At 44.7% G+C, this 27,207-nt stretch overlaps 1 protein-coding gene across 1 annotated transcript in view; it reads left to right on the forward strand.

Annotated features, from left to right (window-relative positions):
- ESF1 (ESF1 nucleolar pre-rRNA processing protein homolog) overlaps positions 1-25,808 on the forward strand; it is a 52,332-nt gene extending 26,524 nt beyond the window's left edge. Inside the window, exons 10-14 of the mRNA XM_054996324.1 lie at positions 5,805-5,929; positions 10,680-10,770; positions 19,312-19,385; positions 22,561-22,707; positions 24,903-25,808. Coding sequence (XP_054852299.1) covers positions 5,805-5,929; positions 10,680-10,770; positions 19,312-19,385; positions 22,561-22,707; positions 24,903-25,190 — 725 coding nt within the window. The 3' untranslated portion in view covers positions 25,191-25,808. The remainder of the gene's footprint in view (positions 1-5,804; positions 5,930-10,679; positions 10,771-19,311; positions 19,386-22,560; positions 22,708-24,902) is intronic.
- Positions 25,809-27,207: the final 1,399 nt, after the last annotated feature.

Genomic DNA, 27,207 nt, shown 5'->3' on the forward strand with positions numbered 1-27,207 from the left:
TGTCCAAAAAAGTAATCCAGTTTTATACGTGCTGGAGGACATTCTGAATTGTCCAGTGTTGTTCTTTGCTGTACTTGAACTTCCTACAGATGAATATGAGAATTTGCGTTGTGGGTTTTTTTATAATCAATGAACGTATGCATATTGTAACTATAAGTGGTTCCTTTTATTTGTACTGTTCAGCCCCTTGTTTCATTACTTGGAAATAGTTTGGGCAACAGTTTCTAAGAGAGTCTAATCTGTGGAGGGAGTTGAATCCCTTTCTAGCTTCATGAAAGGACTGTGTTATCCTCCAAGGCTGACTTTCCCAGATGGAGCCACTGATTTCATTTGGTATACTTCAGCGCATAACCGTACTCCTTTAAAGAAAAACATGATTCGCTTCCCATCACCACGTGATGAATGAAGAAACGTAGGGTTGCCTGGTCCCCCTGTCCTCCCGACGAGAGGTGGGGAACCTGGCACCTACCTGCCCTGTCATCTTTTGCTCCCAGACCTGCGCAATGACATCACTTCCCGGAAGTAATGTCATTGCACTGGCTGCGGCCACCCCCGGGAGCACTCCCACATTCCCCGGCCGGGGGTGGGGGGTGGGAATTGAGCCACTGTGGAGCACGGGAACACTCCTGTGCTCTGCAGCAGCCAGGATCAGGCTTGAATTAGCCTGGAACTGGCCGCTCCGCAGTGGCCCAATTCAGGCCCCTGGGAGCACATCGGGCTGCCCAGAGTGCGCCTCTGGGAGGCCGTGCCTCCCCTGCTGGCCAGGTAAGCAGGGGCAAGGGGTGGAGGGTGGAAGCGAGGTATCACTTGCCCCCAGCGGGGGGACTGGCAACCCTAAAGAAACACTTTCAGTATAGCTCTACAGCTGACAATCCAACTATCTTACTTATAATAACTATTTATTTAGGTATTTATATCCTGGTTTTTTCCTTGGTGGGGGCCTAAAGGGGCTTACCACAAACACCCTATGTGGTAGGTTAGGCTAAGGGTACGTGCCTGGCCCAAGGTCACCTGGTACCCTCCCATGAGAGAGAGGGGTTCAAACCTGGGTCTCCGAGATCCCCATCTCATACTCTAACCACTGCAGTTAGGTTGTGACAGAGCCTCACTACAAGTGACATCTTACACGCGAACGGCACTTGATCATTTTCGCAAGTCTTTCTGGGAACCGAAGTCCCTCTCCCCCACCCCTTTTCTCTTCCTTCCCCTCTCTGTTAGAATGGCTGCCTGAAGAGACAGAGAAAGCCTACGGCAACACCAGCTTTTGCAAATCGTCTTGCTGGGGGGTGGGGGATGCTCTGGAGAAAGCTGAAATGTCCGTGAAGTCCTTCCCCTCTCTGTTAGAACTGTTCTAATCGCTGCCTGAAAAGTCAGAGAAAACCTACTTTTGCGAATCGTTCCTCCAGTCACAAGCCTGCTCTCAATGATCTTTGGGGGCGGGCAGCTGCAACTTTGCTAATCGTCTTGCTCGGGGGGCGGGGGGGAATGCTCTGGAGAAAGCTGAGAAAGTTGCAACTGCCCGCCCCCAAAGATCATTGAGAGCAGGCTTGTGACTGGAGGAACGATTCGCAGAAGTAGGCTTTCTCTGACTTTTTAGGCAGCAGTTCTAACAGAGAGGGGAAGGACTTCACGGACATTTCAGCTTTCTCCAGAGCATCCCCCACCCCCCAGCAAGACGATTTGCAAACACTGGTGTTGCCGTAGGCTTTCTCTGTCTCTTCAGGCAGCCATTCTAACAGAGAGGGGAAGGAACAGAAAAGGGGTGCGGGAGAGGGACTTCGATTCCCAGAAAGACTTGCAAAAATGATCAAGTGCCGTTCGTGCGTAAGATGTCACTTGTAGTGAGGCTCTCAGTCCTCTAGAACAATTGGAGAGTGAGCAGGCAGAAAAAAAGTGGCATTAAATGTGTTGCCCTTCTCATTTCTTTTTGCTATTAAGCAAAGTAATGACATTTTATTTTTAAGTCCCAGTAGAACTGTTTCTTCCACCAAACATCTTTAGAATAAGGAAGGGGATGGAGGAAGGGTAGACATTTTGCCCCTTGGAGAAGAGGCCACAGGCTTCCAAAGTGGCATTTTTCCAGAACTGAAAGAAGAAGGCCGCATTTCCCCCCAGTGGTGCAGTGCTGCCTTGCCTTGCCTTTCGCAGTGCAGATTTGGGGGGGGGGGTTATATTTGGGTAGCTTGATTTATTTGTTTGTTTGTTTATGTATGTCATTTATAGTCCGCCTTTCTCACTGAGACTCAAGGTGGATTACACAGTATGAGATTAGTACAGTCAGTATCAAGTACATTTCCATACAGTATCAAGGACATTTCCATAAACGATGCCATAGGGTAAGTAAGTAACTAGATACACGTTTAAAAGACATAGTATTAGCAAGAATCCAATACAGAGTAGAAAAAATACTGAAACAAAACATAATCAGTTCTAGGACTGACATTAGACAACATGGAGCACAGAAGGTACATAGAAGTACATATTGAAAGCAACAGATAATTTGTGAGGCAATACAGTGATGAGGTCTACAGTCCCTAAGTCATTAGCAAAGCATCTGAGACCCCATCCCTACAATACAGCCCTCCCATTTTAGTAAAAAGCCTTTTTGAATAGTTTGGTTTTGTATCATTTGCAGAAAGCCAGGAGAGGGGGGGGGGCTCTCCTGACCTCCTCAGGCAGGTCGTTCCACGGTGTAGGGGCCACCACAGAGAAAGCCCATGTATGGGCTGCTGTTGATTTCGCCCATGGGCAGCCTGGCACCTGCAGGAGACCCTGTTCAGATGAGCGAAGCTGCCATGGAGGGACATAGGGAGGGAGGCGGTCCCTTGGGTATGCTGGACAAAGGCTGTGAAGAGCTTTGCATGTAATAACCAGTATCTTGAACTGAGCATGGTAACTGATGGGTAGTCAGTGGAGTGACTGTAGGATGGGAGTGATGTTCAAGCTCCTGCGCACTCCTGATAATAGTCAAGTCGCAGCATTTTGCACCAAATGGACTCTCCTAGTTAACTTAGATGGAAGAACCTATGTATGGTGCGCTACAATAGTCAAGCCTTGATGTTACCATAGCATGGATCCAGGTGGCCAGGTTGGCCACGTCAAGGTAAGAAGCCGTTTTCCAGGCTAGGGAGAGGTTGTGGAAAGCATTTTTTGTGGCTGCCTTAGTTTGTTTTTCTAGTGCTAGCACTGGATCCAGTATAACCCCTAGGCTCTTAACCGAGGCTGCAAGTGTCAGACAAACTCCATCGGAAGTGGGGAGCACAATGTCTTTCAAGATCTCTGCCTTCCCAACAAGCATCACTTTGGTCTTGTCTGAACATTTAAAGGTATTTTAATTGCTTCACACCCCTTTTTGGGGTTTTGTGATTGAGAAGAGAGGGAGCAACTTGCCATACACTTCAGTTAAATGTTTTTTTCCCCACTGTCAGCTTTATAAAGCTGTCGCTTGCTGAGGAAAAGGGGGATGTTTCTTTCAACGGAGCGTTTAACGTGGTATCCGAGTCCTTCCGACCGTCGACAGGCCAGGATATGTGAACTTGGACCTTCCTCTTAATTCTCAAAGATGACAAAGGGGCACCGGAGAGATGAAATTCTGGGTTAACGATCTGATGATTGCAGCTCCTTGTAGGTTATAGTGGGGTAGAGAATACTAACCGCATGTCCTTTTGATCTTTCAGTTCCTACAGCTGCTAAATATAAACTGGTTTATGAAGCAACTTGATACATTCAAGCAAACGAGAAGATAATTGTTGGACTCGTTTAATTCCTTTCCCCAGCCCCATCCACTCTAAATGATTTATTGGATCAGATTCCTGCAATTTCCATAGTCATGCTAACACTTATTTTTACTATATTCAAATTACTTTCAAAGCTTTGGATTTCCTTTTCCACTGGAAGGCTTATGTTTCTAATTTATGAAATGCTCTTCTGTAATGAAATCAGCTATGAAGTTGTAATAATAATGTATATGGATGTCTCATCTTTTCCCCCCACCCCACCAGTGAAATTAGTCATGTACATGGAGAAAAAGGTTTATAAGTAAGATATATCTGAAGAAATTAAAGAGATTTTAAAATTAAGTATAGGCGCATATCACCCCTTGTTACCATGTATCTTTCCCAGTCTCCTGTGGCTCTTGATAGGTCTCGCCACTCGCCAGTTATTCTAAGTCACCTTTGGATCTCTCTTGGATTCAAGAAGACTGGAAACTTTGTAGGATTTGAGCAAAATGTACCCTAGGTGTATTGAAAGCAGTTCCTTGAAATACTGGTGAGTCCATACAAGTGCTGGTGAACTTGTGTAATAAGCTGTCTGCCACGATCTCTGCTACTTTCTGGGGGAGCAGGAAGCTGTGACCAGCCACGTGTTGGTTGCCCAGAACTCCAGCATACAAACAAACAACAATTCCAGGAATCTGCAATTAATAACAGTTCATTTTCTTTTATGGTGCAAAAGTGCAAATGTGCAAAGTGCAAAGATGATGTACAATAAATATATTAAATACAATAAGATCAATTGTTTCTTATGTCCAAATAGTCATAGAATAATAAATAGATACACGGATGTGACTACTCATAATATTCTTCCCAACTCCAATACATCACGGACATGAATAATGACGTGGACATGTATCTATTTAAATGGTGACCTGTAAGTATGTGGTATACACAGTGGAATATTGTTGTTGGATTGTAAATATTTTAACGATTCTTAAGAAATTTTAGAAATTTTTAAAGAATGATTGTATTCTTAAAAGGTTATATTTTTGTTACAGTCCAGAATTAACTGTGCCCAGGAAGAAGTATGATCTATACGAAACGGGAATTGTATAAGATGCTCGCATAATCCCGTCGGCACATTTGGATGTTACTTCAATTTGGACCGGGGTCACCGCCCATCCAGTACTGTGACTCTCTGTTTAGTCCCCATTGTGGGTTTTCATGCTATTCCCCTTTGGACATCATTATTATTCTATGACTATTTGGACATAAGAAACAATTGATCTTATTGTATTTAATATATTTATTGTACATCATCTTTGCACTTTGCACATTTGCACTTTTGCACCATAAAAGAAAATGAACTGTTATTAATTGCAGATTCCCGGAATTGTTGTTTGTTTGTAGTCTTTACTATCCGGGCGTTTCCCTTGTTCTGCTTATCAGAACTCCAGCATGGCTAGTGACCTCATGTATATATTGAATAAGGTAAAGGCAGTCCCCTGTGCAAGCACCGAATCATGACTGACCCATGGGGGGACGTCGCACCACGACGTTTTCTTGGCAGACTTTTTGTTACGGGGTGTTTTGCCGTTGCCTTCCCCAGTCATCTACACTTTACCCCCAGGAGACTGGGTACTCATTTTACCGTCCTCGGAAGGACGGAAGTCTGAGTCAACCTTGAGCAAGCTACCTGAACCTGGCTTCCGCCGGGATCGAACTCAGGTCATGGGCAGAGCTTGGGCTGCAGTACTGCAGCTTACCACTCTGCGCCACGAGGCTCTTCTGTATTGAATAGGAAGGACAATAAATAGAATTTGGCAGAATTCCACGGAGTAGGTGCTGGGGATACAAGGAGAGTTAGGCCATCTTCCGTGGCCTGCTAAGTAAGTGTTGGATTAACCCTGAGAGCACCTTTGTGGCTGGTTTTCTGGCCCTGTCTGTTGCGTCCTCAGTATTCATATAGTATTTTGTTCTGGCTTATGATTTCCGTGGTGGTGTGATTCTTCTTTCAGTCTTTTTAGAGTACAGGACTTGATTAACTGCTGACTGGACTACTTTTTTTTTCTTTCCAATTGACCGTAGGACTTAAAGAAACGGCTGAGGAAATGGTAAGAAACAAATTGGAAGGAAAGGACAAATTGACTCCATGGCAACAGTTTCTAGAAAAGAAGAAAGAGAAAAGGAAGATGAAGAAGAAAAAACAGAAGGTAGCGTATGTTTCAAGTGGTTTTCAAACTTTAGAACTTCAGGAAACTCTTAAGATTCATCGGACCAGAGCCCTGGCACATCTCTGGAAATCATAGAATCATACAATTGGAACTGGAAGGGCTCCTGCACTCTGCAGTGGCCAGGATCAGGCCCGAATCAGCCTGGAACAGGCCGTTGCGGAGTTGATCTCCCTAATGTCCAGCCGGCAGCTTCCTTGCCTTGTTTCAAGTCCAACCCTCTGCTGATGACGGGAACCGCTCCCTTCCCTCCCCTAAAGACAGCCTTTAAGTACCTAGAGAGAGCAATCATGTCTCCCTTCTTCAGCCTCCTCTTCTCCAAACGGAGCATCCCCAGATCCCTCCGTCTTTCCTCGCAGGGCTCAATCTCCAGGCCCCTGATCATCCTCACTGCTCTCCTCTGCACCAGCTCCAATTTGTCCACACCCTTTTTGAAGTGAGGCCTCCGGAACTGCACACAATATCCCAGGTGGGGCCTGACCAACACAGTATATAGTGGGACAATGACATCCTGTGAGTTGGATGTTATGCCTTTGTTGATACACCCCAAGACTGCATTCACCTTTTTTGCTGCTGCATCACACTGACTGCTCATATTTAGCTTCCCATCTACCCATATCCCAAGATGTGGTTCACACACACTGCTACCCAGAAGCATATCTCTCATCTTGTGTGCATGTGTTGCATTTTTGTTTCCCAGATGGAGAACCCAGCACATATCCACGTTAAATTGTATCTTCTTCAAATTTGTCCACTAACAAGCACCATGTTTTAGGGCTCATGGTGTTCATGCAGCGTATTTTTAATTTATTTCACACGGTGTGTATACCCTGCCTTTCTGCTTGCATAAGGGCTACCAAGCTGGCTAACAAAACAGACATAATAAAATCGCATCTCAAAAACAATTAAAACCAACAAACACCACATCATTGAAACAACTTAAACCAGAGCTAAAATGCATAAAAACAATAATTAAAACCTGAGGCTGGAAGGAGTGTTCGCTGAGGGACCGCCAAGAAAAATGGAAAAGTCTTCACCTACTGATGAAAGGTGGCAGCTGGAGGGGATAGACAGGTCTGTCTGGGGAGAGGATTCCAGCATTTTGGTTCCACGACCATACCGGGAAGGCGATTAGGCCTCCCCTTTGCTTCACATCGATTCTGAAGTGCACCGTGCAACACAGCAGACTCTCACCAGTGGTTGTGCATTGGGTGGGATTCAACAGAAACGCTCACCAGAGGTTTTGTAGATTTTTCCAACCTTCCCCTTCCCCAAGCAGCTTGGCATTTGTCTGGAAAATCCTCTCTCAGGTTTGGGAGAGCCTGAAAAGAAATACATCCCAGTACAGGGTACCGCAATAATGAGAAGGAACTGAGTAAAATCACCTCCTCTCCGTTCTACTGACAGCTTGCTTCAGTGGAAAAGGTTTGACCTGATTTCCCCCATGCCCTGGACTGGGCTGCATTTTCCTTGCAAAGCTCTACCGGTCCTTGTAGGGTCCTTGACAAGCACCTGAGAGACCCAGAATGCCCCAGTTTCAAAACAAGTGCTCCGTTCCTTTGGCTACCTAGCCTTAAAACTCTCCATGTGTTTACAGGAACCATAAAGATGGAAAAGCAATTGACCCAAGGTAGCGCTAGTTATAGCCAGCCTAAGCACTTTTCATCTGCCTTTGGCACTTAAGCCAAATGAAAGCCGGGGGGGGGGGGCGGGGGCGGATTCTGATTAAAGGAAAATAAATGCATTAGCCAGTCCAGAAAAATCCTGCTTTGATCTTGTGTTCTTGATAATTTTTGCATTGCTTGAAGGAATGGTTATTCGTGCTGCTGAAATATCATTCATGTTGAGCTGCCAGGCCTTGGATAGGGGTTATAGCTTTGTTCCAGTCGAACAATTGATGAGCAAATTTTGCCTGCAGAAATTTTAGAAGCACTTTTTGAAAAATAAGAAACATTAGGAAAGTCTTCAGAATTCTTACTTTGGAGACTCTTTCGGAAGAGTGATGGCCTTGTCTTCTATAATGATTGACTGTCTCCATTGTTTAAAACCAGCAATGAGGTTTGCAGGCGTCTTTCTGTATGAAGGCTGGCTTTGGGCTCCTGGAATATTTTGACTCCATACGATTGTTCCAGAATGTACCTGCCAAGGGGGCTTCGTTGAACAGACCCCCGATCTTCAGTCTAGCCCTACTTTTGGAAATGTTGGTCTGGAAAAGTCAGTGGGCGGGCTTTGTTGTTCGGTGTTTTTATCAGCAGCTGTTGAATACGCTGTCTGTTTTCATAACACCATGGATATACTTTTGACCGTGAAACTGGTGTATACGTGGCAAGTATAGGGTTCTTTAAATTGCTTGTGAGCTAAGCGCCCTTAGGTTACCTTCTTGTTTCCCCTCTGGAAGCTTATCCCATCTGTATCCTGCCCTTCCTCCAAGAAGTGCAGAGCCTCATGCATGGGTTAATCTATTTTAATGGTTTTAACAATAGACTGAGAGGTAGCAATCTGCGTGCCACTCCTCTGAGAGCTTCAAGATTGACTGTGGATTTCAAATTTGCCATCTCAAATCAGAAATCACCACCCTAGCCGTTAAGCTGCGTTGGTTCCATCTCCACTATATTTGACTTGTTATTTATTCAAAATATATAATCCAAAGATTTTTCTTCCTAGAAGAACTTCTGCCATAACTGCTTCTTCCAGGACAGGTTCTGAACTGAAGCGTACTTGCTCTCTGTTTCCCTTTGCCCACCTAGTAGCTCCGCCTCCCCTTTCAGGCCATGTACGTGGGCTCCATTCGCTTTTTCTGAGATGACGGAGCCATTGTTGTACATGGCTGGTTAGTAACAAATGGCAGATCTGTACCAGGTGGGCCATTGGAGCCCTATTCATTCCCTGTTCACAGCAGAGCAACTGTCGTGGAGATCCCGTCTCATTGGTAACACTTTCCCCCAAGCTGAAAAAGGGGTTTTGGGCGGGGGGGTTGCACATGACGTTTCACATGGAGTTATTCTCAAGGCCGTAATGAATCCTTCTTTTTTTTTAAGATTTTTTTTTTATTAGCTACATTGACTAACAATACAGAGGGAAAGAAAGGGGGCAGGGGAAGGAAAGAAAAAAAACAGCAACATATAACAACACTACACTACACATAATGCTTTCCCTTCATACTGCCATTATTAAAGAATTAAAACTTTGTATGATATTGATGGAGTGGTTGACCTTGCAAAATACAAATTACAATTCAAATTAAGTCTTCCTCCCCCCCCCCCGGGCCTCGGAAGCAATTCTCTCTGAGCAACTGCAACCACAGTGCTCGTTCCCTCCCCCCCCCCCCCTTCAGACTTCGCCTTTTCTTCTTGCTTGGTGTCTTGCTGAAATTCTTGATTTTTGTCCTCAAAATCCCTTAGTTGATCTTCTGATGTTATCTTGTAAGCTTGATCTTTGTAACTGAACCAGATACCTTCCGGAAATAGCCATTTGTACTTTATTCCACGTTCCCTCAGAAGAGCTGCGAGCTTTTTATACTTAAATCTTCTTTTCCGAACTAAAAATGGGACGTCCTTCAGTATCTTGACTTTATTACCCAGAAAGTCCAGATCCGCATTGTATGAGTTGTATAGGATAGTGTCTCGGATCCTTTTAGATGAAAACTCGATGATCATCTCGCGAGGCAGCTGATGCTTCGTTGCATATTTTGAAGAAGCCCGACGGACTTCCAAAATGGCGCTTTTTACCTCTTCTTTAGTTGCCTTCGTGGGTGTCGCCAATAGTTCCGAGGCCAGACCCCATAAATCCTCATTTTCCTCCTCTTCCACGTTCTGGAGGCGCAAAATTGTCTGTGTTCGTTCCACTTGTAGCCCGATCAGCTGGTTCTCCACCAGCTTTAACTCTTTATTCATTGCCCTCAGGAGTGACGCATTTTCCCGGGCAGACTTCTCTGCTCCCCCCGTTGCTTCCTTAATGGTTTTCACTTCGCTCTCAATTAAGCCCACCCTTTGATCCGTTTCATTCAGCTTGTCAACAAAGGGCTTTATGGCTTCGATAACCGACCTCTTCACCAAGTCCTCGAGCGACTCTCCTTTCCCCTGCAGGGCAGCCGAAATTGACTTGCCCAAAGCGGGACTCTGCTTTTTCGCTGCCATTTTAGGGGGGGGGGACCGCCAACCAAATTCTGAAACTCAGCGAGGGGGAAGAACGAGCCTTCTTAGCTTCAGATCCCACCACTCCTTCACGTGCGCTTGTAATAACAGAAGGGATTCGCTTACTTACAGGCTTCCGCCTAGTTCTGCTCTTTGCCGTTTTCCATGGCCCGGCAGCACTCAAGGTGCCGCGCACGTCTGCCGGCCTCCATAGGAACAAACGGGCAATTTACCCCCCGCATCGATTTCAGGGGGCTCTTCCCGCCGCGTCCCGGACCCTGCCTCCCTCACTGGGAGTCCTGGGGGCTAATCTTCGCAGATCAGCCGCCCGGTCAGGCTGCTCAGGCGCTTCCTCTCGGACCTGCGGAGAGGAGCGTCTGACATGGCCGAGAAAACGAAACCGAATCGCTGTAATGAATCCTTCTTGAGTTCCGTCGACTTCAGTGAAACGTGATCATGGAAATGGGTTTCTTCCTGAGTTCCAGGTCTGTGCCTTGAAGGTACTGCTTAAAACGTGCAAGTGGTGGCTCTTTGTTTTAAACCCAAAATTTTATTTGTATTGCTACCTGGTAATGGCTGCGCAATGTGTTTCGTTTCAGGCTGCTGCTGAGGAAATGCTGACGGACAGCGACTGTCCATCCGATGTTGATTTGAACGACCCCTACTTTGCTGAGGAGGCTGGGATGTCAGGTTAGATGCCATTCTTTCTTTACCACCTGTTCAAGGGCGATCCGGTAGAGGAGAGGTCTTTCCCCGAAGACTCCTAAGAGAGCTTTATGGTCTCTAGAAAAGGCCTGTTGTACTCTTTGGTAACTGGCTTAGAGCTGTATTCAGACAGCAGGATGAATTAAAAAGGGAAGACCAGGGGGGAAAACGTTAGTGGATTATACAGGATGGTAGAAGAATGAAAATGACTCTTTCTTAAGATGGCAGAAAGGGCAACAGAATTGGAGATGGTTCAGGGTAAGTACAGACTGGTGTCTGTTGGGACAAATCCCTCTTCTAACTTGGCTCATGCTGGCGGGAGTCTAAAATGGTGATTACGGTGCAAGAGAGAAATCCTAGCGACTGTAGAAAGTGCAGCGAATGCCAGCTGGACGTATCGCAGCAGTGAAGGAATGATAAGGAAAAAAACTGAAAATAAAATGGCAAATCTTACAACTATTACATAAATCTGCAGTGAACCAGTGTGTGAATCGCTCCGTGCTTTTCTAGTCCTTCATATCAAAAAAAGATACAGTAAAGCTGGAGAACGTACAGAAAATTTCCAGGGAACAGAGCGTCACTTTTACAAGAAAGCACAAATTGCCACTTTCTTAGTTTAGAAAAGACCATTTGGGACAGGGTGATGTGGGAGAGTCAATGCGTAGGAATGATTCTCTGTCTCAGAATCCTGGCAGGTCCCGATCAGCCAGTGAGAAATGATAGGAACGACCTCTGCGTAGAATCCATAATTACCTTACGGAGTTCTTTGCTCCAGGATGTCCAAAGCACAGATTAGGTTTCCGAATGTGGGGACAAACAGGGGGTGTCTGCCTTGGGTGATGCACTCTTTGTGGATGTCATATCAGCCTCTGACAGGCCACTGATGGAGATGGATGGATGCTTTGGTTCAATCTAGTTAGGCAGTACGTACAGTCATACTTGTTCTCCTTCTCTACGTTAATTTCCCCCCATTCACTTACAAATGCCAAGTATATAAAAAGATGGACTGGTCAACACTGAATCCAGTGTTTGAATGGCTTCTTTGAATGATTTACGCGGTTTTCTCATTTGTGCGAACACTTCCGGTCAGACCACTAGCAGCCATTTCTGATCTGCTGGTGAGACGCATGCTCCGTTTTGCCTTGCTGTTAACCTCTAGCGATCAGGTAGACAACTAAGAAAGGGAATAAGGGGGTGAAGCAGAATCCTTAATGGTATTCCTTAAGGATTCCTTGAATCCTTAATGGTATTCAAAGAGGAAAATGTGAGCAGAGCTAGAGAAACTGAGGAGATGGGAAAGGAGAGTCCAATAATCTCTTGACCATTCCTAGAATAGCTGCAAAAAATAGTGTAAAAAGCAGCTTCTTCTGCAACATGATCACAGGGGACTTGCTCAAGTGGGTGCCCAGCACAGAATGACGGAGAGGAATGCCACAAAAACCGAAGAACAGTTGTGCAACTGTCGTTTGCCAGTAAGGAGGACAGTGTTGTTGTGGTGGTGGTAGTGGTGAAAGGGGGACATGATAGGGAGCCATCTGGGATAGAACTAAGCTTTCAGATACCAACAATTGTAGCCAACCAAGAGGGATAGTTGGACCTGAGTGGGCAAGAAGTGACTGAGGAGGGGGCATCACAGAATTTCCAGTCCCCTGATGCTCAGTGGTGCTAGTATTTGGTGGAAAGTGGAGCAGTGCCTCTTCGTCAGAGTGACGGAGGTTGACATCTTGTTTTTCATCCTGAAAAACAACAGATAAAACTAAAGAAGGGTTGTGTTAAATCTTTAAAAAGATCAACAGATTTCTTTATTGTGCCGCTTGAAGAGGCAGACGAGTGGTAGCTGTCCTGAGCTGCTGCTGACTGGGCAAGTTATTCAAGTGTATAGATTTCAGTGAGTCAGGCCTCCGTTACCCTGAGCAGATGGGGATTGAGTTGCTTTTCTCACCAGGGACAGCCCGATCGTTCCTGTGCTCTGAGATTTGGACTTGCCGTTTCACCCAGGAGCTTTTCCCCTGTCACTATGATTACGGATCTCAAACTAGTAAAGAAGTGGAAGGAGACTATTCGGATCAGTTTTGCATGCCAGAAGGCAGACCCTCCCCTCCCCTCCCCTCCCCTTTTTTCTCCTTGAAATGGGAAAATTAAGCCCTAGTTGGGTATTCACCCTAAAGCTCTTTAGATTGTGGCTGAAAGCGCAGAGGCATTTTGCAGCGAGGATTCATGTCCAGCCAGCTACCGATGCAATAAATTTATATTTCTTTCTAATAATGTCTGAAAAGGTTTCATTCACATGTTTAAGGCACATTTTATGGTTTTGAGAAAGTAATCTGTTCTGCAGAATATCAAGCAAGCTTGAGAGAATTGCTACAGCTGAACACGGCTCCGAGGCACTGCTATAAAATTTTTTCATGACCGTTCCAACCTAGATTATTAACTTTTCAGTAGTAAATTTATTTTTGCAGCAGAAGGCAGAATGGATATTTCCTCCTGGCTGATGATGACGGAAAACAAATTCCAATGAATGGGGCCTGGTGGGCTTATAAAAGAGTTCATACAAATTTAAGAGGGAAAAGGCATACTGGCATTCCTACCCTCGCTTAATATATATTTGGCATTTTATCACACCCGCACAGTTGTTTTACAAGAGAGTGGACGTGATTGTTGTTCCTCTTTGATTCCTGGAAGCAAAGCCTGCGTAGGAAATGCATACAGCTCTGTGGTTGGCTTACTCTGAAGCTTTTCATGCTGGGGGTGGTTTTTATATTGTTTTGATAAGCAAATCGATTTTCCTGGGGAATTTGTAACAATGAGTTCTGTTGGCTGGATGGGGAAAAAAAACGTTGACAGCGAACCTTAAAACCGTTAAGAGCAGCTGTGCTGTATCAAATGCGTGGGCCGCCTAGACCAACATCCCGTTTCACACAGTGGCCAACCAGACGCCCCTGGACGGTCTACAGGCCGGGCGCTGAAGCTCAAGCCTCCCCCTCTTGCTTCCTCTCCGCATACTATGCAGAGGGTTTTCTGCCTCTGAATATGGAGGTTCCATTGAGTCGTTGTGGCTAGCAGCATTGATGAAGTCTGTCGTCCATGAATGTGTCTTCACCCCATTTTAAAGCAAACACCACGAGGAGTTGTTATCACTATATCCTGTGGTAGTGATTTCCAGCAGTGAATTGCTCACAGAATAAAGAGGGGCTTCCTTGGGATGGAAGTGACTGTAGAGCTGTATTCATTTCATCTGCTTCCTGGTCTGGGTTCTTCTCCTAGAGTTAGTGCCACATGTGATGCTCTGTCATAACACATCTGAAGTTGGGTTAACTTCAGAATGTGGCCGTTTCCCTTCGCCTAACAAATACTTTTGGGAACCCAGGAGCTGGTTGATTTTGGGGGGGGGGGATTCTGCCTTTCCTAATCCTGGGTTTATATTGCTGCCTCCTCCACTGTGCAGCAGACCTCCTGGAACGGGCATGGAGGCCTGCTGCTTGTGCCTGTTCTCTGCTTTGGGTGCCGTGCCAGTGGCCTTCAGCCATGCCAGACCAAGAATGCTTCCTTAGTGCCCAGGTGCAAGCATGGGGCCCACTGAGCTGCAGGCACCTTACCAGAAGCCACGGGACATTAGAGTCATGTGACTGGAAGAGGAAGGGGCAGCGCTGTGGCTCCATCAGTGTGGAAGGGAGCTCCCTGCTGCAGGCTTTCACTGAGCACTGGAGGACTGACCCCTCTGGGCAGGGAGGAATAGAGCCAGGCCAAATGACAAGAAGAGGAGAGGAGAGCTTTTGTGGGTATGAGGTTCTCTAAAGCAAGAATCCTCCGTAGTGCTAAGAGACTTTTCTCCCCTGTCCTGCTGGTCTCCTCACTGTGTGTGTGCAAGGAGAGGCAACCGTGCTTACAACCTAAGCATGGTGGCAGCAGGTGAATAGCAGGAAAGGCAGACGACTCGGTAGGAACTCAGGACCCATCAGGTGAGGAGGTCTGTGACCACTGGAGGCTCACAGCCCATGGGTTGGAGTCCTCCTCCTTATGCAGCTGTGAAGACAGCGCTGCCATTTTTGGAGCTGGCCCCTGCATCATCCCCCCACGCCCAAGCTGTGTGGAAGGGTGCGACTGGGGCATGCCCCCCACCCACCCGCTTTGAAGTCAAGACTCCTGCCTCCTTCCCTGATAAACAGCTTCCGCCGCAGGGACATAAAAGCACTCCCCATTGATGGCTGAAGCCACAGACCCAGGAAACTCAGTGGAAGGCCTACAGATGTGGGTTCTCTGTGCACAAATTAATATGGATGCGGCTGCAGACACAGATGGAGCGGCAGATTGGAGAATAATGTTGAGCTGAAATTAGAGTTCGCCTTACGGGAAAGGATAAGGGGGAGGAAGGTCTTAAAAAGTATTTTTGGGCTTCCTCCTCCCAGCATCTTTTTCTCACATTCTCAGTTGGCGTGCTCTAAATAAACTTTAAAAAATACACTCCGTGATGGCGTTCAGCCTTAATACAGTGCTGTGGCTGAATGCGGGATGATTTAAACTGCTTCTGGAATGGAGAACGAGGCTCCGTGTCTGTGTTTCGACCCACAGTCTTTAAAATATCTGTGATTCAAGTATTTGGACTTCCATTATTCTGGTGCAGAATTCATAAAAAGCTTAAGGAGATATTCTGGCCTGGACCTCTCAGTTCACTTCTGTTTTTCATTTTGTCACAGGGATGAGAAACCTCTGTTCTCCTAAGCTGGTGGTCCCGTGCTTGTCCCCCCTTTCTCCACTGTATATTTCTTCTGTGATTCCCCTTTGACCTCGCCTGCAGTTTTACTCTTTTTCTGTAGGTTGTGTTTGTCAGTGTATTCCCCCCCTTGATTGCTGCATAGTGCAGAAATTTAGCAATGGAAATGGTGTTACAGCAAATGTAATCATCAGTTGCCTTTTGTCGATTCCTTGAGTGTCTTGTTAACTAGGATGGCTGAGGAGGTTAGAATGGCCTTTTAGCTTTAACTGGGAAACTGCTTATAGAGAAGCTGCTTAACCAGGACTGGGACTCCCTTCAAAAGTACGCAGCACAAAAATGCACCCCGCTCTACGTGGGAATTAAGTATCCTGCCCAGTTCGACCAGCCTTCTTACCTCAGTATGCTCGTAGTCCCAACACTGAGGCGGTCGTAGATGGCTGCACGCTGCAACGCATGGCCGACGGCCCAGGTGAAGGGCCACTTCCTCTGGATCCCGTTGGATCAACGCTTCTGCGACTGCCCTTTGGCTGAAGTTGACTCGCTATCCCATACCTTTTTTCACTGTCCAAATCACGAACTAGCCAGAGATGCTGAAAAAAATGGCTACTGAGGAATTCAAACATTCGTCAAAATTAAGACTGTTACCTAGTAGCTGTTGTAAAAGCTGCGTTGTAGATGTGGCAACCTTTTCTTCAACTGTTATTTTTAATTCTTAAACTTTGTTAGAGTGTACGGCCTATGGGCTGTTAAGCTGAATAAATTGAAACTGAACTGAATGGCCTCTGAAATGCTTCCAGCCCTGCAGAGTTAAAATCTAATGTTATTTGTAGTCAGCACGTGTTCCTGAAAGAACCCTTGATCTGTTCAGATTAGTTTTTAAAGTATTATTTTATTAGAACAATTTTAGGCTTCCTATGCAGACCGATCCTACTTGCAAGTAAGTTCTGTTAACATCATTGGGGCTTACTCCCAAGTAAAGGCGCGTAGGGTTTAAGCCTTAGTTTTTGTTTCGTGTCACTTCCTTTACCGTTTGCAAGCACTCAGTATGAGTGTTTGTTGAGATTCCTTTCCCCAAATTTCCTCGTCTTTCCCCCCGTTTCCTCGTCTGCCAGCCCTGCCTCCTTGTTGCCGTGGGCAACTGTGCTGTGACATCGTTGTAGGCTCTCTAGATGTCATTGGCTTGGATGCTCTGATGTAATGGAGGGTCTTGCAGTCTTTGTATTAGACAATTTAGGGATCCTCTGAAGTACTGCTCCCAGAAAATGAGGAGGAGAATTGGAGAAAATTAACTCTACTCTTGCCACGCAGAGACCTTTCCCACAGGATCCAGCCCACTGGGAGAAACATAGATGTTGAGTTTTGAGTCCCAGGGGCAGCTTTCGGCTGGGTACACCCCCCTCCTCCACAGGGCGTCTTGCTAGTTCACATTGGCTGAGAAGCCTTTTTGAAGCAAATCTGTGGTATGAGTGTCCCTGGAAAATGAGAATCAGAAAAATGTCTGGTAAATTATTCAAAGTACTAAATAAAATGTGCTTGGATTTAGCATATTTGTTTTGACTTTGTTTTTAGTAAAGAATGTGTGTGGGGGGGTAATACCGGTCCATTTATTTGTTGCGATCGTTCAATCAGCTTTGCATAAAAAAGAGTAAAAACATATAGCCTCTTTCATAGTGATAAAGTTGTTAAAATATTAAACCAACTGCTTCCTTTTTAAACATGCAGAAGCACAAAATTTTGCCACCATAAAGTAGTGAGTAAATAAATTTAAAAAGTGCCTCATATTAAATTTATGTCTCAGTAGCAACAGATACTTTAACTGAAATATTTGTAGGGAAGAAAAAACAACTCAACCGTTTTAATTGTTCAAAAAAAATCAAAGCTTTATGTGGAGATTATTTTTATTAGAATAATGCTTGTAAAAATTTAAAACATACTACCCTTTTGTTTAAGGAAAAAACGACAGTGCTGAATTTTTGCACACCCAAAGAAGTGTGCGTGATGAGCTATGGACGTGGTTGCCCACTCGTCTTGACCCTTGTCCACGGAGGTGATGAGGGTACCTGAGCCCTTGCATTCCTTGTTGGTTCTGTATCAGACACAGTATCCCTTTCACCATGTGAGAGGAGACAGATAAATAAGAGTTTTAGCTGTGGTTTAGATTTGACTTGCACAGCACAGTCAGATAAATTCATATCTTGGTTGTTGTTTTTTAAAATACGTATACGTATTACATATTTATGATTTTTATCCCCCACTCTCAATTGACAATTCAATAAAACAGGTTTGTACTTCCTCACACAGCTCCAAGAAACCAAATTGCTAAGCTTGCCTAATATCGTATTGACAATGGCATCTATTCATATTCATTTATTTTATGACACAATGGATCTTTTGAAAAGGACAGTTTTCCTGTGGGGGGACAATATTTTCCATCCTGCGTCTCCGATGGAAAGTTACAGGATTTTTTAAAATATGGTAGGAAGCCTCTTCTATACTTGGGGTCCAGTTCGAAACTCATGTGAGAATCAAGTCTTTCTGGGACTTTGGATCTATCTATAAGAGTTTAAATATCTTGTTACTTTTAGAAAATGACTGGGATCCCAAGTTTCTCCCTTTTCCCTGCCACATGTGTGAGTGGACAGCATGCATGCGTGATGTTTCCTTTGGACAGCGGCCTCTCATACTGCACAGGGTGCTGCGCTAGAGAGCTCCCGAATCCTGGTGGTGCTTTGAGGAGTGGTGTGGGGGCTGCTGCCTGAAGGGGGAGCTGGAAAAAACTCCCATACACAAGCAGAACCCCCCCCCCCACCTACAATGCTTTGGCGCCTGTCCACCTAACGATTGATGCATTTGTGTAGCCCTTTTTGTGGGACACATAACGAGCCCTGATCTCTGGGTCTTGCTAATAGTTCTGGGGAAGATTTTCGTACTCTTCTTATTAACACTTCCTTCTGCTTGCTTACGACTTGAATAGTTTGTGGATGAAGACTTTTTCATTGCTTGATTTAGATTTCCTTTTTTCCTTTAAAATTTTTCTTTATTTAAACTATAAACTATACACCATAACATAATAAACAATAAACATAGAGAATAAAAAACACACAATTCTAAACATGACACACTAACAGTACATATATCTATATAATTAAAAGGGAAAGGGAAAAGAAAACAAAAAAGCCCACCCTAGATTACACTACAGGTTGAGTTCCGATTTTCTCCGCAGCAAGTATATATCATTTCTAGAGTCACACTTAATTCTAGGTTAGTCACAAAACCCCTCTTTTTCCTATTGTTCATGTTTCTTAATCCATAAATGCAGATGTCATCAAATCCTTGTTATCCGTTTCATGCAAAAAGTCTATTAACGGTTTCCATTCAGTCAAGAAGTTAACTAATGTCATTTCTCTAATCAATGCAGTAAGTTTTGCCATTAACGCAAACTCCAAAACTTTTGTCCACCATTCCTCCACTGTAGGCAATGTTGGAGTTTTCCACTTTCGTGCATGAAGTACTCTTGCTGCTATAATAAAGTATAAAAACAGTGTTCTAAAGCTTTTTTCCAACTGGCTGTCCGTTATTCCCAACAGAAAAGTCTCTGGTTTCAGCTGAAGTTTAATCTTCAAAATCTTCTCTTGAAGATTTTGATTTAGATTTCCTTTTTGTCACAGAAATAGCAGTTTGTCTTTGAGCAACTGGCTTTGTATTGGCGGGGGGCGGGGGTAGAATTCATGCTTTCTTATATTCTCCAGCTGAAAGAAGTTATCCTTGCATATTTTAATACTCTTTCTTATTTGCACTGTGCACATGTTCAGATTTTAATAAGAAGTTGAACAAGTTCAAGAGAGAAGATGATGCCCAAGAAAAAGAAGACTCAGGAAAGCATAAGGTACATGTCAAAATAAGCTAACATAGTAATAAGAATTAGTTATAGGAATGTGGCCCTGTGAATCCATGTATTATGCACAGGAGTTTTGTAGTGTTACCTTAAGCCCGAAAACACCATATTGGATCCTCAGGTGTGCAGTTGTGGTCGTTCTCAAACTTTGATACTGACAATTGTATTGGATGGTAAACTTAAAAGTTTTTCGTATTGATTAATTTTCTTTTAAAATATGCCTTTATCAGCCACTTCTAGAAAGCTGAGAATGGGCAAAAGTTCCCAGTCAACTTCCATCCGGTAAAAGCTTCACCTGTTTAGTTTTACCAGTGGTACAGAATTAGCTCCCGTATTATCCCTAGTTTCAGTGCTATGTTTTTAAAAGCTGCCCTTTTTATTCTCACCCACAAGATTCTGTTTCTTAAAGTGTGTGCGGGGAATCTGTTTTTTAAAATAAAAAATGTATGCTGTTTTTTCAGGAACCTGCCCTAGGCAGCTTACAATTTTTTTAAAAAGGCAGAAATGCTCCACCAGGCATATCGTGGTTGGGGTGGGCGGGCCGTGAAACCAGCCTCCAGCCATGGAGGGGTTTTACCCCCTGTTCTGTTCACATCTAATAGTTGGCCATCTGGCCCCATGGATTGCTGTTTTTTTGTTTGTTTGTTGGTTGGTTGGTTTGTTTGTTTTATATCGTTTATAGTCTGCCTTTCTCACTGAGACTCAAGGCGGATTACACAGAATGAAATTAGTACAGTCAATATTAAGAACATTTCCATCAACAATGCCATGGGGTAAATGGATACTTCACAAAGACATAATATTAGCAGGAATCCAATACAACATAGTGGTGAAGTCTATGATTCCTAACTCATTAGGAGATCATCTGAGATCCCCCCCCCTTACAGTACAGCCCTCCTATCTGAGTAAAAAACCTTTTTGAATAATTCGTTTTTGCATCGGTTGCAGAAAGCCAGGAGAGTGGGGGCTCTCCTGACCTCCTCAGGCAGGCCATTCCACAGGGTAGGGGCCACCACAGAGAAAGCCCATGAATGAACTGCTGTTGATTTTGCTGGTGTGCAGGGCGACACCTGCAGGAGACCCCCTGTTTGTATGAGTGAAGCTGCTGTGGAGGAACACAGGGAGGGAGGGGGTCCCGTAGGTAAGCCAGACCAAGGCCATGAAGAGCTTTGCAAGTGATAACTACTACCTTGCACTGAGCACGATAACTGATGGTTAGCCAATGGGGATATGAGGACAGCACAAAGCCGAGATCCAGTTTTGCCAAGGTTGCGTGGCTGCCAGGCGGTTAATGCAGCAGGCCCACTTCCCTCCAATTAATAAAATAGCGGATTGGATCCACCCAGTTAGAGTACAGATTATATATGGATGTGACCACCAGCCCCCTTCCCCTTCCAGCCATTGTGCGTCTCTGCTAAGTTACACAACTCCCAGGGGGTGCCATGAGAGGATCGTTGTGTGTCAAAGAAGAGGCACGCAATTTCTGATACATTTGCATGCGCGTGAGGGGTGCTGTTTCTTGCTGGCTGGATCTCCGTGGATCTGGCACGTTTTGTGTCATCACTCACGAGTTTTACGCCTGTGCTCCCCTTCGCAAGCAGCAGAAAACTTTGTTGAGGACAGGGAGAGAAGCGTTTCCTCAGCTGATGACCCGAGACTGGCTCGGCTCTTTTCTGTGATCCAAACAATTCCATTCAGTACGAAACTGGTCCCGTTGTCCGCTCTGTGGGCAGCCAGCCTGCCCATGTTGCCTATGACACAAAGTCACAAGCACACAGAGACAGTTGGGAATTAAACAGTTGTCCAGGTGGTGACGCTGTCCCTTTTCCACGTCTTAGAAATTTCCTCTAAATACTTGGGTAGATGTTGCAAAGCATTCCTCAGAACAGTTGGGATACGTTGAAACATGACAGCCTCTGGTTCCCCATAGTGGCTCTGCACATGGGTGTTCAGGGTGTGCTGCTAGTGTGGAGTTGCTGCTTGTGTTTGGGATGATACACACAGACGGCAGTATTTTTACATGTTGTGCCCACTTCATGTGAGCGTCTCTTAAGCTGCTTTCCTAAACTGGCTCTAATGCTTAAATCAAACCGGTAAAAGGGTAACCTGCTTTTTAAAGAGTGCGTCTCAACCAAGGCATGCATTTGTTGGGCCGTTTCAAAACGTTGTTTCCAGCAGTTCAATCTCAGTATTTGGGGTTTTGTGCACATAATGACTTTAGTTCCACAGTGGAGCCTTATTAATCTCCATTAAGCATTTTGGGCACCCTTTCAAAGAGCGTTCACCAAGAAGAACAGGCTGTTGCTGTGGCCATATGCAGTTCCTCGCCATGCACATAATATTGTTTATTTTTTAAAAAAAATTCTGGCTGGCTGTCTTTAAGACCTTGGGAATTATTTGGCTAATAGAAGAAAATTCTAGTAGAGCACATTGGAAAAAAAGAGAAAGCTTAAAACATACTCAAGCAGCTGACTCAGTATGACCGCTCTGCCAGAATCCTCTCCGCAGTACTTTCCATTATGCACGTGATCTCCGGAGTGGTTCCAAGTGTTCTCCCCCCCCCGCCCCGCCCCGCATGTGGGCCCTCTAGGCACTGTGCATCGTAGGGGCTAGACCTGGCCTGTAAGTACATCCCCCTGTTGAGTTCTGACCCTGAACAGGTGCACCATCTGGGTCACGTAGAGCCTTTTTACATGTCGTGTCTGTGTGTACAAGGCCCCACTCCCAGGGTCCCGCATTAGCAGTCCAGGCCACATCATTCAGAGAATGGCCTGCGAGACACCTGATAACATCACGAAAGCTAAACAGGTATCCCACTTCACTGGTGTCTGAACGGGAGATTGCCTGACAGCCCCATGCAGGGCCACTCAAAACTTCCCCAAGGAAGAAAGATATTTAAAAAGCATATCGAACGAATTGTAGAGATTAGCCTAAGAATTGTTGGCCTAGCCTTGCCATAGTGAGAGTGAGGCTCGTAATTGCCCGTGCAGTCTAATGAAGCGCTCTTATGCTTGCCAATAAAAATGTTTTGTAAACAGAGAAGCGATTGTAGCTGTTCCTGTTGTGCGTTAGCAACAGAGTCCTCCGATGAGACACGGAAACATCTGCCTCCCATATCCCGCGCAGGGTTGTGCAACCAGAATCTCGTCTGTTCTGATTGTTACAGGCCGAAATGGCTCTGCTGCTGATGGATGAGGAGGAGGAGGAAAGAAGACACTTCAATTATGACAAGATCGTGCAGCAACAGAACCTGAGCAAGAAGAAGAAGAAGCTGTTGATGAAAAAGAAGGTACTGCTGACAGACGAATTCCAGGTAAGGATTTGGGGCTTCTCTGTTCTGAAATGCCCGTTGTTTAAAAGAGGGTCGCTTTCAGTTAGTGGATCAATAACTGCACAGTCTCATAAACAAAAACACCTTCCTTTTGCCATTCTTTAGCTGTCCCCTTCCTTTTAAAAGATTGAATTTCTAATCGTGATGCAAAGCACATTTGTTTCATACCACAGATGGGGAAAGTTTAAACTTAATGTTCAATATCCAGTGCGTTTGACTTGCAGGTTAGAACTTTTCTTCTTCCCCCACCTACTGAGCCCACCCACCCCTGAAAATTTCCCAGGGGTCAGCTGGAACAGTGTGGGGGGCAAAGTGGGGATCTGCAGTCGAGGGGACGAAGGTGTCCTTCCGTTTTCAGAATGAAGCAGAAGGGTACAAGCCACCGGAGAGGTCACCTGCTGGTGCTTGGGTGACTTTCCCAAAAGTTGTTTAAGTAATGCACTTGTATGAATAGTACTTCCATCCTTCCGTGAAAAAGTGTACTCTCATTGGGACACAGACTTGGGTGGGAGGGAGTCGCTTGTAGTATGGGGTAAATGTCTTCACTTGCCATGGTGTTTTGACACACGGCAACATGATGTTCCTCTCGCTGCAAGGACAACTTTACCTGCACAAGAGCTTGAGAGTACGTCAGAAGTCACTGTAACCGTTGTCATTTATGGGTGGTGTTGACTGGTGAGATGCACATAAACAAATGTGAGGCTGGGTGAGCAGAGATGTTGCTTCGTCTCCTGGTCTTGTTCTGCTTGGTTTTACCCACACAGGGATACCCACAGAGGCACAAACCTGCCTTTGCTGCTCTCCTGCCTATGTGCCCATTCGTACCACTGCTTACTCTGGTTTATCTCCCTGTTTCATTCATTCCTTGGGGCAGAGATCCGTGGTGTGGCGCCCGCTCCTGTGTTTCCCGGCTTCTACTTCTCCAAAGCAAAGAGCCAGTCCTGGCTTTCCTCCATCTCAGTGGAGCAGGAGGTGTTTCAGAAGAACACCTCCAAGAGGCGTCCTTTTTGTGTGTGCGAGGGAGCGTCTATTTGGAAACGGCTGCCTGTATCACCACAAATGAACGTGGGCGCCCCAGCTTCACCGTGGCTTGTTCCCAGGCCTGCTCACAAGAGATGAGACAGAAACTTGTGCTGTGAATAACTGACTATACAAACACTTCCTAGCCTGTACTATACAGCAAACAATAATGAACAACAATATATCAAAATAGATTTTTAAAAGTATTTTTCAGTGCAAAATAAGGACTTCACAAAGTGAAATAGTGTCCAAAAGTGCAAAGAACATTTCCGGCTCAAACAGTTAGAGTGGCTTCCAGTCTCATTAGGAGTTGTTATCTATACAGCTCCTTTAAATCCACAGTTGATAACAATGTAACCAAAGTTAAACTAGTCCATCTGGACCTGGTCAGTAAATACTTGGATATAAACTTGGAGACAAATATAGATCTGGAGAAAAGCTGTAGATGGAAAGCCAGGCAGCTCCAATAGTCCTCCAGGTAGTTGGCTGGCCTGTGAGCCTGTTTCAGTCGATACCATTTTTCAAGGAATTTGCCACGCCATCAGTCATTCTTGCTGTGTACTTCCTGTGTCAGTTACGTTCAACCGGCTGCTTCCTTGAGTTCTCAGAATCGTTTGCCAGATCTCTTAATGTTACATGTTCGGCACGGGGGATATTGTGTGCCAATATTGCTGATGCTGTTGTTCAATGCGAGATATGTCTTCAAGGACTATTCTCTCAAAAGTCATAAACATTCGAGACAAAGCTGGATCTCTGCTGTAATCCAAAATGTTCTTTATTAGTGGTAGTGGTATTTCCAAAGAATATTTTTTAGACTTAATCTGAAGTGTTAATTTAAAGACATCAGTCTTGGTCTTGAAAGGATTATACATTGGAGTGTGTGTGCTGTTTCCTTTACTGAGGTTTTCTCCAAGTAGGTAAAAAATTGAAAAGTTACAACACACTTGGGGCCCTTGGGTATAATCTTCTATCTACCACTGGATTAGTGTCATCCTGTATTAATAAAATGCTTTATTTTAACGGAACTTAACCTGGCTGGATATTGCTACCTAAAGTTGAGGCAGTTATATTGTATATATGTTATTAATATTGAAATTGTCTAGTTTTTTTTCTCTAATTGCAAAAATGAAAAGTATCTTGTATCGTACTGTTCCTAGGTAGATGTTGCTGACGCCAGATTCCAAGCCATGTATACTTCCCATTTGTTTAATTTGGATCCTTCAGATCCAAACTTTAAGAAAACAAAAGCTGTGGAAAAGATTTTGGAAGAGAAAGCTCGCCGAAGAGAGCAGGGGCATGTAGAGGTGATGAAGATTCAAGAGAACAAGGCAGAGAAGGGCTCAGCTGCAAAGAAATCCACTGATCCGGCCTTATCAATGCTGGTGAAATCTGTGAAGAGTAAAACCGAACAGTTTCAAGCAAGGAAGAAACAGAAAGTTAAATAAGTGGGACCTCATTTTTACAGGCAGTGTGGACAAGGACAGCTGTAACATTTTAAAGAAATCCAAGCTAATATTGGTTTAGGGGTGAACACAATCTCATCTGGAACTCTTTTATTTTTCCATTTTTTTTTCCATTCCAGACCCACCCCCCAAAATTGCAAATGAATCTTGACTTAAGTTCACTCAAAAAACAATGTAGCGTTTGTTTAAAACAAACTCGCACATTTTATTTTTATAAATAAATTTATCAGGTTTTAAAAAAAAAATGGCCGAAGCATTGACCCTCAAGAATTGGAATGAGCTTTAGATAAATTAGTTTTTTTTTCTAATGGGCTACTTGAGAATCAAGAGTTTTGCAAACATAATATTAAAAGGGGTTAATAAAGAAGAACATGTGACTTGCACCATGTTGAAGAAAAATACCAGATTATTACAGTTTACTTATTTAGTTATATTTATTTTTTATAAAAAAAAAAATATCCTGCCCTTCTGCCAAAAGTGACATTTGGAATGTCCACCATGGCTTAAAAATAAAAGACTCCAGGAAAAACAGCTATTTTAAACATGTACAAAAATTAAAACAACCAAATAAAATTATCTTTTCCAGCTTATGTATATTAAGCTTCAGTATACCTTGTGGTCTTTTGGGGAGGGTTACCTTTTTTGATTTCTGTATACTTGTAGTTGAGTGTAGAATATGAAAAATTCGTCCTTTGGCATCAAAATTTTTAGCTGAATCTAGGCTAGACTCGTGCCTGAATTTGTGGGCACAAAGGTGTACACCGCAGGTCTAGTGTTTGGATTCTTGTTTGTTCATGAATACGTCGATTATTTATTCCCTTGTATAGTTCTAAAGGAATAGCAAAGGTCTCGTGATGCAGCTTGAAATTAGGTCGGTATGCAAGATGCGTCAGTGCCCTTCCAGCTTTAGGCCCTTGGCTTCTTGGAGGCTCCACTGGAGGTCACCACATATGTGGGCATGGAACCCCCTGGTAGGATTGTAGCGTCTGACAGGCCCTTGCCCTGCTAACAATGGCTCGGCTGCCAGCAAACAAGAAAGGTGATGCCGACGCTATGCCAATCTTTCAGGTACTTGGCTGCAGTCTCTCTTCCCAAGTCTCGGCAGAATTGATGTCTGCCATTGTGGTGCCCCTCCCCAACACACAGACCGCCCATCAATGGAGAGTATATTTGCAAATGGGCTACACAACTGTATTGTCGAAGGCTTTCACGGCCGGAGAATGATGGTTGTTGTGGGTTTTCCGGGCTGTATTGCCGTGGTCTTGGCATTGTAGTTCCTGACCTTTCGCCAGCAGCTGTGGCTGGCATCTTCAGAGGTGTAGCACCAACAGACAGAGATCTCTCAGTGTCACAGGTGAATGTCACAGGCTCTATTTTTCCATGCAGGTGACACTGAGAGATCTCTGTCTGTTGGTGCTACACCTCTGAAGATGCCAGCCACAGCTGCTGGCGAAACGTCAGGAACTACAATGCCAAGACCACGGCAATACAGCCCGGAAAACCCACAACAACCATCGGGCTACACAACTGCTCACCTAAAAGTGGCTGAAGTATTTTGTTCAACACTGGATTTTGTGCGCTGCATCAGTCCGATGCATAGTGATGCGTAGTGCACTGTTTCTGATGGTTGTGGCAGGCCACATTACTTGTTCTCGCACATTAATTTCTTTGCTTTGGAAACTGTTTGATAAAATTAAATTGACAGATAATGCCATTCCCTGAAGAATGCTAAATTGGTACACTTACAATAAAATCCTAAGCAGAGTTACTCCGGTCTAAGCCCATTGAACTCAGTGGGCTGAGACTGGAGGAACTCTCTCTAGGATGTCACTGCCTGTCTCTGAAGGATGTTCGGGTTTTCTTGAGCTGTGATTCAGGCAAGAGGTTCTCTCTACGCTTTACCCTTCTGAATTTTGCCTGAGTAACCGGCTTCTATATCATTCCTCCATAGCTACGCCGGCCAAAAGGCTCCCATGGGGAATGGGGAGAGGCCAAAATT

This window comes from Eublepharis macularius, chromosome 1, assembly GCF_028583425.1.
Source record: "Eublepharis macularius isolate TG4126 chromosome 1, MPM_Emac_v1.0, whole genome shotgun sequence".
Classification (NCBI taxonomy): domain Eukaryota; kingdom Metazoa; phylum Chordata; class Lepidosauria; order Squamata; family Eublepharidae; genus Eublepharis; species Eublepharis macularius.